This window comes from Eutrema salsugineum, unplaced genomic scaffold (assembly GCF_000478725.1).
Source record: "Eutrema salsugineum unplaced genomic scaffold, Eutsalg1_0 scaffold_3, whole genome shotgun sequence".
Classification (NCBI taxonomy): Eukaryota; Viridiplantae; Streptophyta; class Magnoliopsida; order Brassicales; family Brassicaceae; genus Eutrema; species Eutrema salsugineum.
Window position 1 is genome coordinate 3,227,726 of NW_006256756.1, and position 18,364 is coordinate 3,246,089.

General features: G+C 35.9%; 4 protein-coding genes across 4 annotated transcripts; 3 read left to right on the forward strand and 1 right to left on the reverse strand.

Annotated features, from left to right (window-relative positions):
• Positions 1–711: 711 nt before the first annotated feature.
• LOC18014367 (beta-galactosidase 15) lies at positions 712–1,501 on the forward strand. Its single transcript, XM_006396714.1, has 2 exons — positions 712–1,068; positions 1,379–1,501. The coding sequence occupies exons 1-2, from the start codon at positions 712–714 to the stop codon at positions 1,499–1,501; spliced, it is 480 nt and encodes a 159-aa protein (XP_006396777.1).
• Positions 1,502–3,490: 1,989 nt separating this feature from the next.
• Positions 3,491–5,887, forward strand: LOC18014373 (flavonoid 3'-monooxygenase). The gene is made up of 2 exons (XM_006396715.2): positions 3,491–4,495; positions 5,115–5,887. The coding sequence occupies exons 1-2, from the start codon at positions 3,563–3,565 to the stop codon at positions 5,736–5,738; spliced, it is 1,557 nt and encodes a 518-aa protein (XP_006396778.1). The 5' UTR covers positions 3,491–3,562; the 3' UTR covers positions 5,739–5,887.
• Positions 5,888–7,367: 1,480 nt separating this feature from the next.
• LOC18014374 (geraniol 8-hydroxylase) lies at positions 7,368–9,546 on the forward strand. The gene is made up of 2 exons (XM_006396716.2): positions 7,368–8,294; positions 8,838–9,546. Exons 1-2 carry the CDS (start codon positions 7,368–7,370, stop codon positions 9,459–9,461), a joined length of 1,551 nt encoding a protein of 516 aa, XP_006396779.1. The 3' UTR covers positions 9,462–9,546.
• Positions 9,547–13,385: 3,839 nt separating this feature from the next.
• LOC112085245 lies at positions 13,386–14,769 on the reverse strand. The gene is made up of 3 exons (XM_024154438.1): positions 14,593–14,769; positions 14,211–14,549; positions 13,386–14,141 (listed from the first exon to the last, which is right to left on the reverse strand). The coding sequence occupies exons 1-3, from the start codon at positions 14,767–14,769 to the stop codon at positions 13,386–13,388; spliced, it is 1,272 nt and encodes a 423-aa protein (XP_024010206.1).
• Positions 14,770–18,364: the final 3,595 nt, after the last annotated feature.

Genomic DNA, 18,364 nt, shown 5'->3' on the forward strand with positions numbered 1-18,364 from the left:
ATAACAAATTAGTCATAGTTTTGTTACAAAAAAAAAAAAAATTAGTCATTTGCAACTTGCATCAAAAAAAATAATTCATGAGATTAAATTTCCTCTAAAGTACTGATGTTCAATAGATCGGCCCGGTTTTATATAATAGAAGGCTCTTTAAAAAAAAGACAAAAAATATGATAGCATAATTGTGAATTTGTCATCATAGTTGAATGCAAATGTAAGTAATATGAGTGAGATTGTTTCTAAACATAATATATCCAACGAAGAGTATATTTATTTTCCGGCCTTTACAATGAAGTCAATTAGCACAGACAAAAAACTTAAGATCAAGGCATAATTGTGAAATCGGTTAAATTCTCTCTTATTGGAGAAACTGAAAATTTTATTATTTATTTTTTACTGAAAATGTAAACCCTATTATTTAGTAATCTTGAAAAAGTCAGAAGAAATGTCATTCACTTACACCTCCGAAAGCCAAGAAAGAGGAAAAATGCAAAAAAAAAAAAAAATATATATATATATAAACGAAATATTAAGAAAATATACTTCAATACCACATCCACACACGAACCCGCCTCTCGAACAATCTTTCTTTAATTTTGCAATCTTTCTCTTGAGCAATACCTTATATAGACTATACCAGCCATAAATAGTCTTATTACCAGTCTCATTAATTATTACCACTTCTCATCTTTTATGAGAACACCAAAAAGAAATATGGGGACTTTACATTGTCGTCGTCTTCATGGTTTAATTTTGCTTCTTGTTCTGTTTCTTTCTTCTGTCTGTAGTTTAGCTACAATGATGGACGTTTCATTACACGGTCACCGGAAACGTGTTCTTTCTGACTCCAATATTCATTCCCCTAGTAGTAACAGTAATCCAGATGAATACACAGTGTGCGCGGATTCTAGCAACGCTTCCGGTAAGCTACTGCCACCGGATTTTGATTGCGACAAAGGAGATGTTATCTCAGAGATCAAATTCGCCGACTATGGGCAACCCTCTGGTGCTTGTGGTACATATAAACGCGGAAAATGCGGTGCACGCAATACATTGAATATCATTAAAAAGGTACGCAAAATTAATTAATTAACATTAATAATCTTTTGAAAAGTAATTAAATCAAATAAATGTTATTTTGACACAATATTACACAAATACAATTTGTTTTAATTATGTTTTTTCTTACAAATAAGGTTGAATCTTGGAATATATTTAATATATTTATTAATTTAAAAGTAGAGTATTTTTTTTTATATATCAAAGATTGAGAGGGAAAAATAAGTTTTTTTTTTTGGCAACATGGGAAAAATATATTTTTCAAATATTATTATTGTTTTTAGGGTAGTCTTGATCTTACTATTATTACGTACTTGTGCAGAAATGTCTTGGGAAAACGAAGTGTGAGTTGCCTGCTCCGGACAAGATTTTTGGTCCGACTCACTGCAAGGGAACTATTAGATACGTTGTTGAAGTTACTTGTAAAAAAACTCAGGTTTCTTGATTCCTACGTTAAAGGGTGTACGTCGTTTGTTTAATTGATTCTTATTGCATTGTTCTCTTTTCTTGTTTTGTTCACCTTGTTGCTGATGATCATATTGATTGTTTCTCAAGAGGGTCTTTAATACATCTCATATTTTATGTCGTCAATAGCGTTTCAATTGTTTCTTTTAAGTAAACTAGATTCTAACCCATGAATCCATACCTCATCTTTTTAAAATCAAATTATGTAATAAAATTGTGTTTTTGTGTTTAAATATAATTATTGTACATCATTGTTCTAACATTTTTCTGGTTGCTGCGTGGATTATAGGATGTTGGACATTTGTTTGAATTTGCAATTCAAATAACATCTAATATATCTAGATGTGATCATGTTAACCGTTCAAGACAAATTATTCTGATTAGATCGTTTTTAAATATAATTTTGGAATATAAAATATTCACAATACGTAAAAATTAAACTTGTTCTATCGCATGATTCAGAGATATATTATTTGCGGTGGTGTCTTTACTGTTATCCCCAAAATCGTAATATAGGATCAACTGTACTAGTTATACGTAATATAGGATCAACTATAAATCGTTAACTAGTATAATTGATCCTATATTACGATTTTGGGGATAACAATAAGGACACCACCGCAAATAGTATATCTCATTTGGCGTTCAGTTGTAAGAAAATATAGATCGCCGGTGAAAATTAGTGAACATTGTCATGCAAAGTTGACTTTGGAGTTTCCTATAAAGTGAGAATCAATAATAGAGATGGCATTAAATTAACATTTATCACAAGAAGGAAAATGACGAAGTAGATTATTTATCAGCGAGTAAGACTTCTAAAAAGGAAGTATCATGTAAGATTGCTTCAATCGTTCTATCGTGATATGAATATCATATTGTGTAATTTTTTGTATTTCAAAGACTTGGTATGATTTTTTTTTTTTGTAAACTTGGTTTTATAAAGAGACGTTAGTTTGCGATGAAAAATCACAACGGTAATTTTTTTATAAATTAAATTAAGAAAAAAAATTTATACCCAATGTAGATATGATACCACCCTTCATAAACTATCAAAGAATGATGATTTTTATTTATATGTTGTTCTATAAGACTATAGGCAAGGAACATCTATGTTTTTTTTTTTGTCGCCGGAACATCTATGTAATATGTAGTACTCAAGTTATGCTTTTTTGTTGAAAACTACCGATACCTATTTTACGACCAAATATGTCATAGAATCATAAAGAGTCACGTAAACATCATATTCACCTCCCAAGATATCCTATTTTCGGAAGATGTGTTTGGCACAAATTTCAAATGTTTTTATTTAACAAAAATTAGGTCTACTGAGCATAGAATAAAATTCCCGATTCCAGTGGAAAATACCACATAGATGAAAAAAAAAACTATTAACTGAAGTCATTCTCTCTTCAAATGCCTTATATATATGAAGCATCTTTTATTGAATTAGTAAATTTGGCTTCACCTCTCCACAAGAAAGTTGTAAACAAATCTTTTTTTGTTCTTATCGTAGTTGAAAACAAATAAAGTATGGTAAATATAGAAATTTCGGGATGTATACAACAAATAATATAATTCACGATTGGTTTTTAGGTCCTTAAAATTCTCATTTCATTACACAAACTCTCTTTTCTTGACTGGGTCCACGATTTTTTTTTTTTTTATGAGCTTCAAATTTTTAAACGTTGGGTCCATTTCTGGAGAGGTACTTTCATTTTTTCATGACTACAAAACTTCTTGTGTCAGAACTCTTAAACTATTTACGAGTAACTATTTGATTAAATAATAAATAAAAGAAAAAAAATGCAAAGTATATTATTATCCGTTCAAATGCTATCATCTCCATTCTCCACTCATATTTGGCTTCCTGATGTCCAGAAAAAAAAAAGTATTATAAAAAGTTGGCTATCCCTAACAATTATTATAGTAAATTATTTTGTTATATAAACACTAAACAGTGAAGGTGAAATGATTCCCTACGTACAAACAGTATAGCAAAGCTTTATCAATCTCAAAATTCCTCTACAAACAGCTGTCAAAAATGTCACCGATTCCAAATCTCTTTGCCGACAACAGAATCAATCTCACTCCTTACGCAATTCTCATCCTCACCGCTATCTTCTCGGTTTTCTGGTGGTACCTTTTCAAACGCCAACCGCAACCGCCTCTGCCGCCTGGACCGCGAGGGCTACCAATCGTCGGAAACCTCCCGTTTCTTGACCCTGACCTTCACAACTATTTCACAAACATCGCTCAGAAATACGGTCCAATCTTCAAACTCAATCTCGGCTCAAAGCTAACCGTCGTGGTCAACTCTCCATCGCTGGCTCGAGAGATCTTGAAAGACCAAGACATCAACTTCTCAAACCGAGATGTCCCTCTCACGGGCCGAGCCGCTACTTATGGTGGTATTGACATCGTCTGGTTACCATATGGTGCCGAATGGAGAATGCTTAGAAAAGTTTGCGTTCTCAAGCTTCTTAGCCGCAAAACTTTGGATTCTTTCTACGAGCTTCGACGCAAAGAAATCAGGGAAAGAACGAGGTATTTGTACCAGCAAGGTCAGCTAGAATCACCGGTGAATGTCGGAGATCAGTTGTTCTTGACGATGATGAATCTAACGATGAATATGTTATGGGGAGGTTCGGTGAAAGCAGAGGAGATGGAGAGTGTTGGAACAGAGTTTAAAGGAGTGATTTCTGAGATAACTAGGCTTTTGGGTGAGCCTAATGTTTCGGATTTTTTCCCGTGGATAGCAAGATTCGATCTTCAAGGGCTTGTGAAGAAGATGCGTGTGTGTGCTCATGAGCTCGATGCTATATTCGATCGAGCCATTGAGCACATGCAAAGGCTAAAAAGTAGGGATGATGATGGTGAATGCAAAGACTTTTTGCAACATATGATGAAGTTAAAGGACCAAGAAGTTGACTCAGAGGTTCCCATTACGGTTAACCATGTCAAAGCCGTACTCATGGTAATTAATTTGGTTTTCAGTTTCATAATCTTAGAATATAAAACTTGCATTTGGGAGGATACCAAACTTCTGGAAAGTGAAAAAAATAAGCAGAATGGAATTAACAAAAAGTTAATATAGTTACGAAAATGCTGAATTATGGTTTCTAGATTAAACTTCTCATTAGTATTACCAGTAACATTTGAAACTTCAGAACTTAGATGTCTGTAGTAGTCAGTAGAATACATTGGGCATGACTGGTATTGAGGATAGCTGAATAATAGAATAGTCGAATCGAAAAAAACCTTAAATAAATCTTAAAATGTCAAAGATGAATAAAGTTTTGTATAAACTAGTTATAAATTTAGAACATGTGTGATGGATAGAAAAATAACGTTTTAATTTTTACTTTTATCATTCAGTGGAATCATGTTTTTGAAACTTGAAAAAGATACATCATTGAAACAATTGGTTACTCTAACTTTTGATCTGATATCTTTAGAATCCGCCATTTCTGCGTATTACCAACCAGAGTTATAGCTATTTCAAATTTTAGATGACAGCTGCATGCTAGGTAGATTAGATGATTATTGGTTCATGATACTGATTTGATCAAAATGTTTGTTATGTATTTGTGAAGGATATGGTGGTCGGTGGTACAGATACATCAACGAATACGATAGAGTTTGCGATGGCCGAGCTTATAAGCAAACCGGAGTTGATAAAGAGAGCACAGCAAGAGCTAGACGAAGTTGTCGGAAAAGACAATATTGTTGAAGAATCACACATCACTAGACTTCCTTACATATTAGCCATTATGAAAGAAACACTTAGGCTTTATCCAACCATTCCTTTGTTAGTCCCTCACCGTCCGGCTGAAACCGCGGTAGTGGGCGGCTACACCATTCCTAAAGACACTAAGATCTTTATCAATGTTTGGTCTATTCACAGAGATCCAAATGTGTGGGAGAATCCAACTGAGTTTCGTCCTGAGAGGTTTCTTGATAATAAATCTTGTGATTTCACCGGAACCGATTATAGCTTTCTTCCTTTCGGATCTGGCCGGCGAATTTGCGCAGGTGTAGCACTCGCCGAGAGGATGGTCTTGTACACTCTAGCTACGCTATTGCATTCGTTTGATTGGAAGATTCCAGAAGGACATGTGTTGGATTTGGAAGACAAGTTTGGGATTGTCTTGAAGCTCAAGACCCCTCTTGTTGCCTTGCCCGTTCCGAGATTGTCCGATTCAAATCTTTACCTATAGAAGCTAAGATTGTAATCTTTAGAAATTCTTGTATCATACAAAAACAACAAATTACTACCGGGTTTTTCGAGGTAAAGTACAATGTATTTATAACGTTTTTTAAGCGTCATATGTGATTCTATTATACAAAACCAAATAATTATTACGGTAAAGTATGATGTTATTTACGAAGTTTTAATATAAGTTTTATAATGTAAATCAAACGTCAGATTCGGTAAAAAAATAACAAAAGTATTGAATTTGGACCATTTGTTTTATCTAAATGTTTGGATATTAGTTTCGTGCCAGTCCAATATTCTCTAATCTGAACTGCATAACTCACATCACAGTTCTCTCTGTTAATTACTAAAAATAGAAGAAACAAAACAACTTACTAAACTTAATTACGATGATGGTTGATAAACGCAAATTGTGAGTTTCTTACTAAACTTAATTACGATGGGTGATAAACGCAAATCAGAAAACTTTGAGTTATAAGCGCATCTTTATTGGTGAAAATCTTTTAAAGTATCTCAAACATAAAAAATACTAGTATTTAAATAGAACTTGATTATTTTTCAAAATTTTAATCTAAATTAAAAATTAAACTAATATAAAAAGAATACATTTGTTTTGAGGTTCTCATGGGTTCTCATAAGTTATCATTTGAAAATCTCTTCTCATTCTCTATACTCTCGTGAGAATCTCTCAATGAAGATGCTTTTAGAACCTCAAAAACATCTCTAAAACTAATTCAAGGACCTCAAAAACATCTTTAAAAGCTAATCTAATTTTCGCTTTAGATATAAGTTTAGAGAAAAACCTTCTCAAATATTAATCTATTCATACTCTAAGAAAAGCATACTGGATCAATGATATGGATATATAGAAAAAATTTATGGAATTTAAAGATCTAAAATTATTTAGACAAATTTTACAGAAAAAATGTTATGAATGAATAATAATCTATTGTAAGAAAAAGAATAGAATAATTCTAAATTGAGTATAAAGAACTATTATTCTGGAATTATTATATTTTGTTAAACCATTCGTAATTTTAACATATTTTAAATTTTCACTAACATATTTTATTTATAAAAGAAATAGTAAGTTAAAAAAAAATTAGTATGTATGAAAAGCTTAAAATATCTATCAAATTTTTTATTGAGAGAGTAAAAACAGTGGAAAGTACCATTCTAAACACAGTAAGAGTATAAGAGCATGTTTATCAGGAGTTCATCAAGAATTCATGGCATAGGTTTTAAGATGAAATTCAATAAAATAATAATTTTAAATGTAGAGGTTTATGGTCAAAGTTCTTCTCGACGAAGCTGAAGAATCCAAATTCATCCAGATTCATCACACGTAAAGCATTCTGATTAGTTCCAAAAAATAATTTTCGAATTTAAAAAAAATAAAAAAAACAAAATAAAAAAAGTATTATTATATTAAGACGAACCCATTTCTCAGAAGTCATTGATGGACATGGTCTAACATCCGCTCAAAAAGATATCATCTAGACCCTGAAGTCTTCATTCATGATTGGCTTTCCCCGTTATTAATATATTACTGTATACTATTGGTAAAGTTAAGGTGAAATAACTAACATAAAGAACAATTTCCTTTGTTTTAATCTCATAATTCTCAAAAATGTCACCGATTTCACATCTCTTCACCGACAACACAATTAAGCTCCTTCCTTATGCAATTCTCATTCTCACAGCAATCTTTTCAATTTTCTGGTACCTCTTTAAACGCGGACCGCAACCGCCTCTGCCGCCTGGACCGCGAGGGCTACCTATTGTCGGAAACCTCCTGTTTCTTGACCCTGACCTTCACACTTACTTTACAAAACTCGCTCAAGAACACGGTCCAATCTTCAAACTTAATCTCGGCTCAAAACTAACCGTCGTGGTCAACTCTCCATCGCTGGCTCGAGAGATCTTGAAAGAACAAGACATCAACTTCTCAAACCGAGACGTCCCTCTCACAGTTCAAGCCGCTACTTATGGTGGTATCGACATCGTTTGGTTACCATACGGTGCCGAATGGAAAAAGCTTAGAAAAGTTTGTGTTCTCAAGCTTCTTAACCGCAAAACTTTGGATTCTTTCTACGAGCTTCGGCGCAAGGAAGTCAGGGAAAGAACGAGGTATTTGTACCAGCAAGGTCAACAAGAATCACCGGTGAACGTCGGAGATCAGTTGTTTTTAACGATGATGAATCTAACGATGAATATGTTATGGGGAGGTTCGGTTAAAGCAGAGGAGATGGAGAGTGTTGGAACAGAGTTTAAAGGAGTGATTTCCGAGATGACTAGGCTTGCGGGTGAGCCTAATGTTTCGGATTTCTTTCCGTGGGTAGCAAGATTCGATCTTCAAGGGCTTGTGAAGAAGATGCGTGTGTATGTTCACGAGCTCGATGCTATATTCGATCGAGCCATCGAGCACATGCAAAGGGTACAAAGTAGGGGTGATGGTGAATGCAAAGACTTTTTGCAACATTTGATGAAGTTAAAGGACCAAGAAGTTGACTCAGAGGTTCCCATCACGGTTAACCATGTCAAAGCCGTACTCGTGGTAATTAATTTGGTTTGAGTTTCATAATCTTAGAATATAAAACATGCATTTGGGAGGATACCAAACTTTTGGAAAGTGAACGTATATTCTATTTTTAGAAATTTAGATAGTTCTTCTTATATTGGAGCTAATAAACCCATGATAAAATCATTAATCAACAAAAAGTCGATATAGTTACGAAAATGTAGAATTATGGTTTCTGAACTAAATCTGTCATTTGTATTGCTATATTTTGCAGTCATGATAAGTCATAAACTTTCATTTGGTAAAATATGTTGGAAATTCATTATTGTTCAGCCATTCCACTATTCCGCAGATTGGGTTCCCAATCAAAAAATTTCCCACTTCAAAATTTAGATGTCAATTGTAGAGTACATTGATTAGTCTGAGTTTCAATATGATATTTTTATAATCTGCCATTTCTGCAGATTACCAATTAGAGTCTTAGCTACTTCATAATTTAGATGGCAGATGCATGCTATGTAGATTAGTCTGAGTTCATGATAGTGATTTGATCAAAATGTTTGTTATGTTTATGTAAAGGATATGGTGTTTGGTGGTACGGATACATCTACGAACACAATGGAGTTTGCGATGGCGGAGCTTATAAACAAACCGGAGTTGATGAAGAGAGCGCAACAGGAACTAGACGAAATTGTTGGCAAAGACAAAATTGTTGAAGAATCACACATCACTAGACTTCCTTACATATTAGCCATAATGAAAGAAACGCTTAGGCTTTACCCAACCATTCCTTTGTTAGCCCCTCACCGTCCAGCTGAAACCGCGGTTGTGGGTGGTTACACCGTCCCTAAAGATACCAAGATATTCATCAATGTTTGGTCTATTCAGAGAGACCCAAATGTGTGGGAGAATCCAACTGAGTTTCGTCCTGAGAGGTTTCTTGATAATAAATCTTGTGATTTCACCGGAACCGATTATAGCTTTCTTCCTTTTGGATCTGGCCGGCGAATTTGCGCAGGTGTAGCACTCGCCGAGAGGATGGTCTTGTACACTTTAGCGACGCTATTGCATTCGTTTGATTGGAAGATTCCAGAAGGACATGTGTTGGATTTGGAAGAAAAGTTTGGGATTGTCTTGAAGCTCAAGACCCCTCTTGTTGCCTTGCCCGTTCCGAGGTTGTCCGATTCAAATCTTTACCTATAGAAGCTAAGATTGTAATCTTTAGTAGCATACAAAAACCAAAAAATTATTACCGGATTTCTAGTATAATGTACAATGTATTTATAATGTGTTTCAAACATCATATGTGATACTCTTATACAAAACCAAATAATTACTACGGTGATGTAGGATGTTATTAATGAAGTTTTAATAAGTTCTATAATATATATCAGACGTCGGTAAAAATAGCAAAATTTGGGCCTTCTTTTTTACCTAAATGTTTGGCTAATAGTTTCGTGTCAGTCCAATATTCTTTAATCTGAATTGCATAACTCACATGGTCTGATCTTGTTCTATAGCTTCATATATTATTAATTAGATGTTTGGTCTGCACCTTATGTGGACATAAGTACAATGTTATAAACTAAAAACTGAAAAGAATTAAATAACTATTTAAGACATACATAATAAAATAAATCAAATTCAAAAAGTAAATATCATCCAAAATTAAAGACAAAAATGTTTACTAACTAAGGATATTGAACTCACAAACCAATTGAATTATAAAAAAAACGAGTTATTCATCTTCACATAGTTGTTTTTCATTTTCTTCTTTTTACTTCTTATTTATGTTTTACTTTTTCTTGTTTATCGTTTTTTCCTTATATTTCTTCATTGTCTTCCATCTTTATCTCTCATTCTTCTCCCATGTTTTCATCTTAGTTTTTTGTCATTTTCTTTTAGTTCCTTTTTCTCCTATTCATTCTATATGTCTTTTCTTACTTCTTATTCTTTAAGTTTTTTTGTCACATCTTCTTCTTTTCGCTATTTTCCACATCTTTTCCTCATCTTCTTCCTATTCTACTTCTTTTTCTTCTTCTTCTTCTTCTTCTTCTTCTTCTTCATCGCCTTCGTCTTCTTTATTCTCTCCGACTTCATCATATTCTTATTTCCTTTCGTCTTTTATATCAATCAAATATATGTACTTGAAAATTTTAACTCTCTTTCTCCTCCTCCTCTACGTGTCCCTCTCTATCATTCTCTCTCTCTCTCTTTCAATATTTCTCTCTCTCATTCTCTCCCTTTTCCCTCGTCCGAAATTGTATATATTACACAATTTAGATAATTACATTTAAAGTAAGAATTGTTTCAAATATAAAAAAATTGAAATATAGAAAATACGAACTAACATAGATTTAATATCACGTACCTATAATGTTTAACTTTCTCCACCGTTTCTCTTTCTCCCTCTCTTCCCTATCTCTCTCTTTCTCTCTCTCTCTCTCTCTCTCTCCCTCTCTCTCTTTATTTCTCTCCCTCAAACATACTCTCTCTCCATCTACATGTTCCTGTGATCTGTTAAAAGTTTAATCCCTAAAGCTATTCTGCAAGAGCATAGATGTGCAGTTGTAGTATTGAAGGGGTCGAACCACAGAGACGAGAGATTCGCACAATAAACTATCTAGGCTTGAACTACGCTAAGCAAACACAATGAAATTAAAAGCAACAATGAAAGCAAAACGGTTGTAAACTCTATGGAAAAGATTTAGGCTCAGGGTGTTTCTCAGGAAATCAGAGAATGCAGATTAATCGATAAATCAGGGTTCAGGGTTAAGCACGGTTCTTGAACTCAAATCATGAAATTATAACTAACCAACTTCCGTTGCGAGAATGATCTAAGTATAAATCTCAGAATTCTAAATTCTTTTGCCAATCCTAAAGACATAAACCAGCTTTAATGCTCAAGTTCGATATGTTCACAAAGTATCTAAACCAAATTCTTTTGCGAATAGCTACTTTGCTCACCCTAGGTTCTTTCCAGTTATTCAATTACACTTTCGTGTCAATCAATTAACCTAAGCTCTAAGTTCTAGGTGGTCAGTCCAGAATTAGCTTTAAGAACAACCTATGGTGAAAAACTAAATAGATTATGAACCCTAACTAATCAACCAATCCAAGATCCAAAGAAACCCTTTATGAGAACCCTAAACCTAACAGGCAAACTACTCAGACATGGAGATTGAAGCAATAAACATGAATGAATAGAATGCAGAAAGCAGTAAATAGATTAATAAACAGGGGTTCGAAATCTTCTCTCTCCGGAACAGAGTTTCAGACTTGTCTCCCCAAAAGCTCTCAAAAACAAAAGTTCTCTCTAAAAAAATCTAAGGTCTCGATATAAGGTGGCTAAAAACCCTATTAAATACTAAAAATCACGTGTTGGGCTTCTTTGTAATTATTGGAGACTTTTGGGCCCAACTCCTTCTTCAAACAGGAAACAAAATCACGTTTTCCTTATTTCTGCAACAAGTGTCGAGCGTCACTCTCCAAGGTGTCGAGCGACACCATTGCACATGATTTTTTTTTTCGCGAATTTGATTCTGGTTTAGCTCCAAAGTGCTCCAAAGTCTCAAGTTAAGCTCCAAACGTACCTATGACCTGTAAAAACTCCAAAAGACTCGAAAAACACTAGAAATACTCTATAAATAAGACCTATACCATGGTTTAAAACCATAAAAACCATGATATATCAACTCCCCCAGACTTAGCATTTGCTTGCCCTCAAGCAAACAGAACACCAAATAAGAGAAAGAGGTTTGAAAACACAGAGACTCAACCTTTCACTGGAACATCGCTTTTGACCGATCACCCTGCAACTCAACTAGTGCTTCATCATTCCAAATCGAACCACCATGTACTTCTCCGCAGATATTCACAGCCTCCCAGATTAAATCCAAAATTCCACAACATTGTCCATAAACCCTCATCGCTGGATCTCACTGATGATTCCAGTGCCAAGAACCTTCTAAACTATTTCTCGTACTATACTCAAACAAATCAGCCATACACACTTTGGTACTTTTCTCTCCCCCAGACTTATTCTTTTCGCACACTCATCATCTCTTTCTTTTTTATGGCGTATACACGATAAGGTTAAAGCTGCGAGTACTGATGGTGTTTTCCATTGAGTCCCCGAGTTGTCCCCTTACCTTGTATCAAAGGTTTTCGGCGAATAGTGGGGTCATAGGAAACTTTCCTACCCCTCGCTTCCTTCCTTTGTGTGATCATTCCAACTTAGAAGTGAAATAATGGGATCCTTGGAAATTTTCCTAGCCCTTCACTCCTAAGTGAAAATCATCTCAATCTTTTTGCCTTTTTCTTTCTTGTTTCAACTCTTTTTTTAGCTCGTCACAGGGAGAGAAACACCAACATTAGATTTCACATAGGCTTTCATTTGTCAAGTATGAATGAGGAATCAAGCTCTATGAACATTAGTCACATCAATGAGGTAAAAGAAAGAGTTCAGAAATTAGCTCAGGTTAGTGGATTCTGTTGGAAACATGGACGCCTTTAGTCAACTGGTCAGTCTTTGGATTTTTCATTAGTCGGATCTAGACTGAATCTGCAGCAATAGTCACTTAGATGAAAGGTCATCACAATAATTCCAGGAAAAACCTCATAATCTCCAACAAGTTTTGACTCAAAAACGTTTTGACACGACTGACTCTTAAGAAAAACAAACACAATGTCAGCAACTACCTCCCCCAGACTTAAACAACACTGTCCCCAGTGTTATCTAGTCCGAAGTTGGTGAAACAAAAGAAATGAAACAGAGAAACGCAGGAAAAACAGAGAACTTACCTGGCTGCAATGATGGTGTCAAGCGACACTGATGATGGTGTCGTGCGACACTTGTTCTTCTCGTACCAAATTGCAACAGACCACTCCGAATTTCTGGTTCGACTCCGGTTTCCTGATTTCCTATTATTTGTTTTTTTTTTACTGGTGTCGACCGACACTGATGGTGGTGTCGCTCGACACTAACCACTTCGTATCTGTTACACCTAAAACACAAAAACGAAAAATGAAAATCAAAAGAAACAAAAAGACTTATGTACAGATTTACCAGTGGGTTGCCTTCCACCAAACGCTTTTTTTTAAGTCACTAGCTTGACTATGGATAGATTATGCATCTGGTGGATCAGACAGTGGCAAAGAGTGCCTCTGTGAAAGTCGTCTCATCCATGGTGGTTTGTAAGCGTTGAGCGCATGAGGTCGTCCAAGGAATGCAGGAATAGCACCAGGGTGAGATCTGTGTTTGGGTGACCTTGACCTATTCTTTGGTGGAGATGAATGGAACATGATGTTGTGAGCTTTTTGTGCAATAGCAGTTACTGGTTCTGTAGACGTCTTAGTCAACTCAGGTTGATCTTTCACCTTCTCAGCATCAAACACGTTCTGATCTCCAACTATCACTTCAGGTATTGCACTGACTTGGAATGTCTGACCATCTATGGTTGGATCCTTCAGCTTCTCCATCTTGAAAGTCATGATGGTATCTCCCAAGTAGAGATCAAGGTTACCATGCTTGACATCAATTACCTTTCCAGCTGTAGCTAAAAACGATCTTCCCAAGATAAGAGGATCTTTGGGTTCCTCTCCATATTCCAGAACCACGAAATCTGTAGGAATTATGCAATCACCAACTTTAATCGGAACATCCTCCAAAACACCTTTTGGGATTCTTTTAGATCGATCTGCTAGGATCAAAGAGATCTTAGTTGGCTTGAAGTCAGTCATCCCAAGGTTAACAGCTACAGAGTATGGCATGAGGTTGACACTCGAACCAAGATCACACAGCGATCTCTTGAACTTCTCCAAGAAGATAGAGCAGTCCAAAACAAAGCTTCCTGGGTCCGAGAGTTTCTCTGGAATCTTATTCTGAATCACAACACTGACTTATTCAGAAATCATCATCACTCCTTCCTCATGACTCAGATTATTAGTCACCATCCTCTTCATATAGTGTTTGAGAGTAGGAGCAATCTTCACAGTATCAACCAAAGGAATCTCAATCACAAGCTTCTCCATCAAAGCCTTGCATCTGACATCATCTATCTCCTGCTTGGACTTCCTAGGACTCCTTGGGTAAAGAACCTTAGGTTTGTAAACTTTTTCCTCAGCAGATTTCGGACTTTGAGGAATATCAGCTTCGCTCTGCAATTGGTGACGCGCGACACTGGTTGTGGTGTCGCTCGACACCGGCTCTGCAACTTCGAAATTTTCTTCAGATTCGTCCAACTCCACGATTTCATCCTCAGAAACACCATTTTTCAGCACAAGAGTCAACTTTTTACCACTTTTTACCACTTCTTAACGAGATGGCACTGACGTAATGCCTAGGATTGGTATCAGTCTTCCCAGGAAGGAATCCTTCTTGCCTTTTTACAGACTCTGCAGTCTGAGCAACCTGAGTATCAAGCTTCTTGACATGAGTGTTCAGAACTTCAATTTTTCCATTCAGATCCAGATACATAGCATCAATCTTCCCATTGAAATCCACAGTCATCTTCTAGTGACCTTCCAAGATCTGTTCCAGCATAGACTTCACCTCATTATCTAGAGTTTGAGGAGGAGGAGAGAACCATAATTCCTTAAAAAACTATTGTTGGAGTAGGATGTCTGGTACTAAACAGGTCTAGAGTTGCAACCAAAAGAGTTCTGATTACCTGTGAAGGTACTCCTCTGATTATTTCCATTGTAATTCATGTTTCTTTGCTGAGTACCAAATCTCTGACCTTGAAATCCAGCTCCATTGATGAAGTTAACATCCTCTTCCTCAAGTTCGAAACTCTCAACATCTGCAGGAAATCTGACAGACTTCTTACCCACAAGAAGGCTATGCACAGAGTCTAGCTTAGCCTTCACCTCAGCAATCTGCGATCCATCTATGTTCCCAACCTGCTTCCTTCGCTGATAGTCTGCATTCTTGGTACTATTGCTAGATGCCAAGTTCTCAATAAGCACAACAACATCTTCAGGGTATCTGGTGTTGAAGTTCCCATTGCTTGCAGCATCAAGAGCCATCTGATATCTCCAATCAACATCTCTGAAAAAATACCCAGCAGCTGAACATCACTGAAATCATGATGTGGACAATCTCGCTGGTACGACTTGAATCTCACCCAAGCAGCTTTGAATGCTTCAGTTGGTCATTGAGAAAACGTTGAGATTTTGAGTCTCAGTTCCTCAGACCTGGCATCATCATAGAAATTTTGCAGAAAAGCGTTCCTGGTCTCTTCCCAAGTAGTTAGTGATCCTGACTCCAACTGCTTCAGCCAGTTAGCTGCTTTTCCAGCAAGAGAGTAAGGAAACAGCTTGCAGAAAAGATAATCATTGGACACTCCATTGTATTTGATGCTGGTGACCAAGTCCTCAAACCTCTCGATGTGATCCATAGGGTGCTCATGAGAATGACCATGAAAAGGATGCTGTCCCACAAGAGTGTAGTACACAGGCTTCAACTCAAAATCATTCCTTTGAAACGCAGGAGCGCGAATCGCGGATCGATTTGCATAGAACTGCTCAGGCCTGTTGTAATCTCCAATCGTTCTTCCACGACCAGCTGCAGGTGCAGGTTCCCTCACGTTCTGTTCTTCTGGAGCATTCCTCTGATTTGGAATGATCACAGCATTACCACGCGGTGCAGGTGGTGGGTACTGGTTAACAACATTCACCGGTAAAGGTGCTGGTGGAATGATGTTACCATCTCCATCAAGTCTTTGGCCTCTCTCATTGCACACATGACCATCTTGGTCTCTCCAGATACCAGCATCATCACACACAAGTCTGTTTGCGTTCTCCATCTCTGCCGGTTGCTGAGACAAAGAGAAAGAACAAATGAAGTAACAAAGTAAAAATAAAATTAAGAAAAACGATGGGTGTCGCGCGACACCAGTGCTGGTGTCGCTCGACACTAAGAAAAACTTAGTCGAAACTCAAGAACTAAAGTCTAATGGCGAAAATTAAGTCCCCGGCAACAGCGCCAAAACTTGATCTGCTAAAAGTTTAATCCCTAAAGCTACTCTGCAAGAGCACAGATGTGCAGTTGTAGTATTGAAGGGGTCGAACCACAGAGACGAGAGATTCGTACAATAAACTATCTAGGCTTGAACTACGCTAAGCAAACACAATGAAATTAAAAGCAACAATGAAAGCAAAAAGGTTGTAAACTCTATGGAAAAGAATTAGGCTCAGGGTGTTTCTCAGGAAATCAGAGAATGCAGATTAATCGATAAATCAGGGTTCAGGGTTAAGCACGGTTCTTGAACTCAAATCACGAAATTATAACTAACCAATTTCCGTTGCGAGAATTATCGAAGTCTAAATCTCAGAATTCTAAATTCTTTTGCCAATCCTAAAGACATAAACCAGCTTTAATGCTCAAATTTGATATGTTCACAAAGTATCTAAACCAAATTCCTTTGCGAATAGCTACTTTGCTCACCCTAGGTTCTTTCCAGTTATTCAATTACACTTCCATGTCAATCAATTAACCTAAGATCTAAGTTCTAGGTGGCCAGTCCAGAATTAGCTTTAAGAACAACCTATGGTGAAGAACAAAATAGATTATGAACCCTAACTAATCAATCAATCCAAGATCTAAAGAAACCATTTATGAGAACCCTAAACCTAATAGGCAAACTACTCAGACATAGAGATTAAAGCAATAAACATGAATGAATAGAATGCAGAAAGCAGTAAATAGATTAATATACAGGGGTTCGAAATCTTCTCTCTTCGGAACAGAGTTTCAGACTTGTCTCCCCAAAAGCTCTCAAAAACAAAAGTTCTCTCTAAGAAAATCTAAGGTCTCGATATAAGATGGCTAAAAACCCTATTAAATACTAAAAATCACGTGTTGGGCTTCCTTGTAATTATTGGAGACTTTTGGGTCCAACTCCTTCTTCAAACAAGAAACAAAATCACGTTTTCCTTATTTCTGCAACAAGTGTCGAGCGTCACTCTCCAAGGTGTCGAGCGACACCATTGCACATGATTTGTCCTTCGCGAATTTGATTCTGGTTTAGCTCCAAAGTGCTCCAAAGTCTCAAGTTAAGCTCCAAACGTACCTATGACCTGTAAAAACTCCAAAAGACTCGAAAAACACTAGAAATACTCTATAAATAAGACCTATACCATGGTTTAAAACCATAAAAACCATGATATATCAACTCCCCCAGACTTAGCATTTGCTTGCCCTCAAGCAAACAGAACACCAAATAAGAGAAAGAGGTTTGAAAACACAGAGACTCAACCTTTCACTGGAACATCGCTTTTGACCGATCACCCTGCAACTCAACTAGTGCTTCATCATTCCAAATCGAACCACCATGTACTTCTCCGCAGACATTCACAGCCTCCCAGATTAAATCCAAAATTCCACAACATTGTCCATAAACCCTCATCGCTGGATCTCACTGATGATTCCAGTGCCAAGAACCTTCTAAACTATTTCTCGTACTATACTCAAACAAATCAGCTATACACACTTTGGTACTTTTCTCTCCCCCAGACTTATTCTTTTCGCACACTCATCATCTCTTTTTTTTTTATGGCGTATACACGATAAGGTTAAAGCTGCGAGTACGATAAGGTTAATACTAATTAAGTATTCTTTAATTAGTTTGTTACATTTTGGGTTGGTTTTGGTATATAAATTGTTACGCGTTCGAAATATGTTTTTAAAACGGCACATATATAAATTCAAACAAGATCGTTAAAACCTCAAAATCTATATATAAATTTGAGGTTAAAACTGAATTATTTTTGATAAATTTTATTACAACAAATTAATATCTAAATAAATATAACTGTTTAAATATGATTTTTATCAGTATGATAACATTCGCATGGGTACAAAATCTAGTTACTATAAATAGAAGAAACAAAACAACTTAGCATTATTTCAAATAAATGTAGTTAATCATGAGTTTCTTACTGAATTTAATTAAGATGGGTGATAAACGAAAATCATGATGGGTGATAAACGCAATTCAGAGAAGTTTGAGTTATTAGGACCTGAAGAGCATCTCTAAAGATAATCTAATTCTCGTTTTAGATATTAGTTTAGAGAAAAATCTCCTCAAATATTACTCTATTCC

Excerpts from the sequence above, each read along its gene's own strand:
- LOC18014367 (XM_006396714.1), top strand. The coding sequence starts at position 712 with ATGGGGACTTTACATTGTCGTCGTCTTCATGGTTTAATTTTGCTTCTT. Across the intron at positions 1,069-1,378 it reads CATTGAATATCATTAAAAAG|AAATGTCTTGGGAAAACGAA; the intron begins GTACGCAAAATT and ends GTACTTGTGCAG.
- LOC18014373 (XM_006396715.2), top strand. The coding sequence starts at position 3,563 with ATGTCACCGATTCCAAATCTCTTTGCCGACAACAGAATCAATCTCACT. Across the intron at positions 4,496-5,114 it reads ATGTCAAAGCCGTACTCATG|GATATGGTGGTCGGTGGTAC; the intron begins GTAATTAATTTG and ends GTATTTGTGAAG.
- LOC18014374 (XM_006396716.2), top strand. The coding sequence starts at position 7,368 with ATGTCACCGATTTCACATCTCTTCACCGACAACACAATTAAGCTCCTT. Across the intron at positions 8,295-8,837 it reads ATGTCAAAGCCGTACTCGTG|GATATGGTGTTTGGTGGTAC; the intron begins GTAATTAATTTG and ends GTTTATGTAAAG.
- LOC112085245 (XM_024154438.1), bottom strand. The coding sequence starts at position 14,769 with ATGACTGTGGATTTCAATGGGAAGATTGATGCTATGTATCTGGATCTG. Across the intron at positions 14,550-14,592 it reads ATACCAATCCTAGGCATTAC|TTGACTCTTGTGCTGAAAAA; the intron begins GTCAGTGCCATC and ends AGTGGTAAAAAG. Across the intron at positions 14,142-14,210 it reads AACACTATATGAAGAGGATG|AATAAGATTCCAGAGAAACT; the intron begins GTGACTAATAAT and ends GTTGTGATTCAG.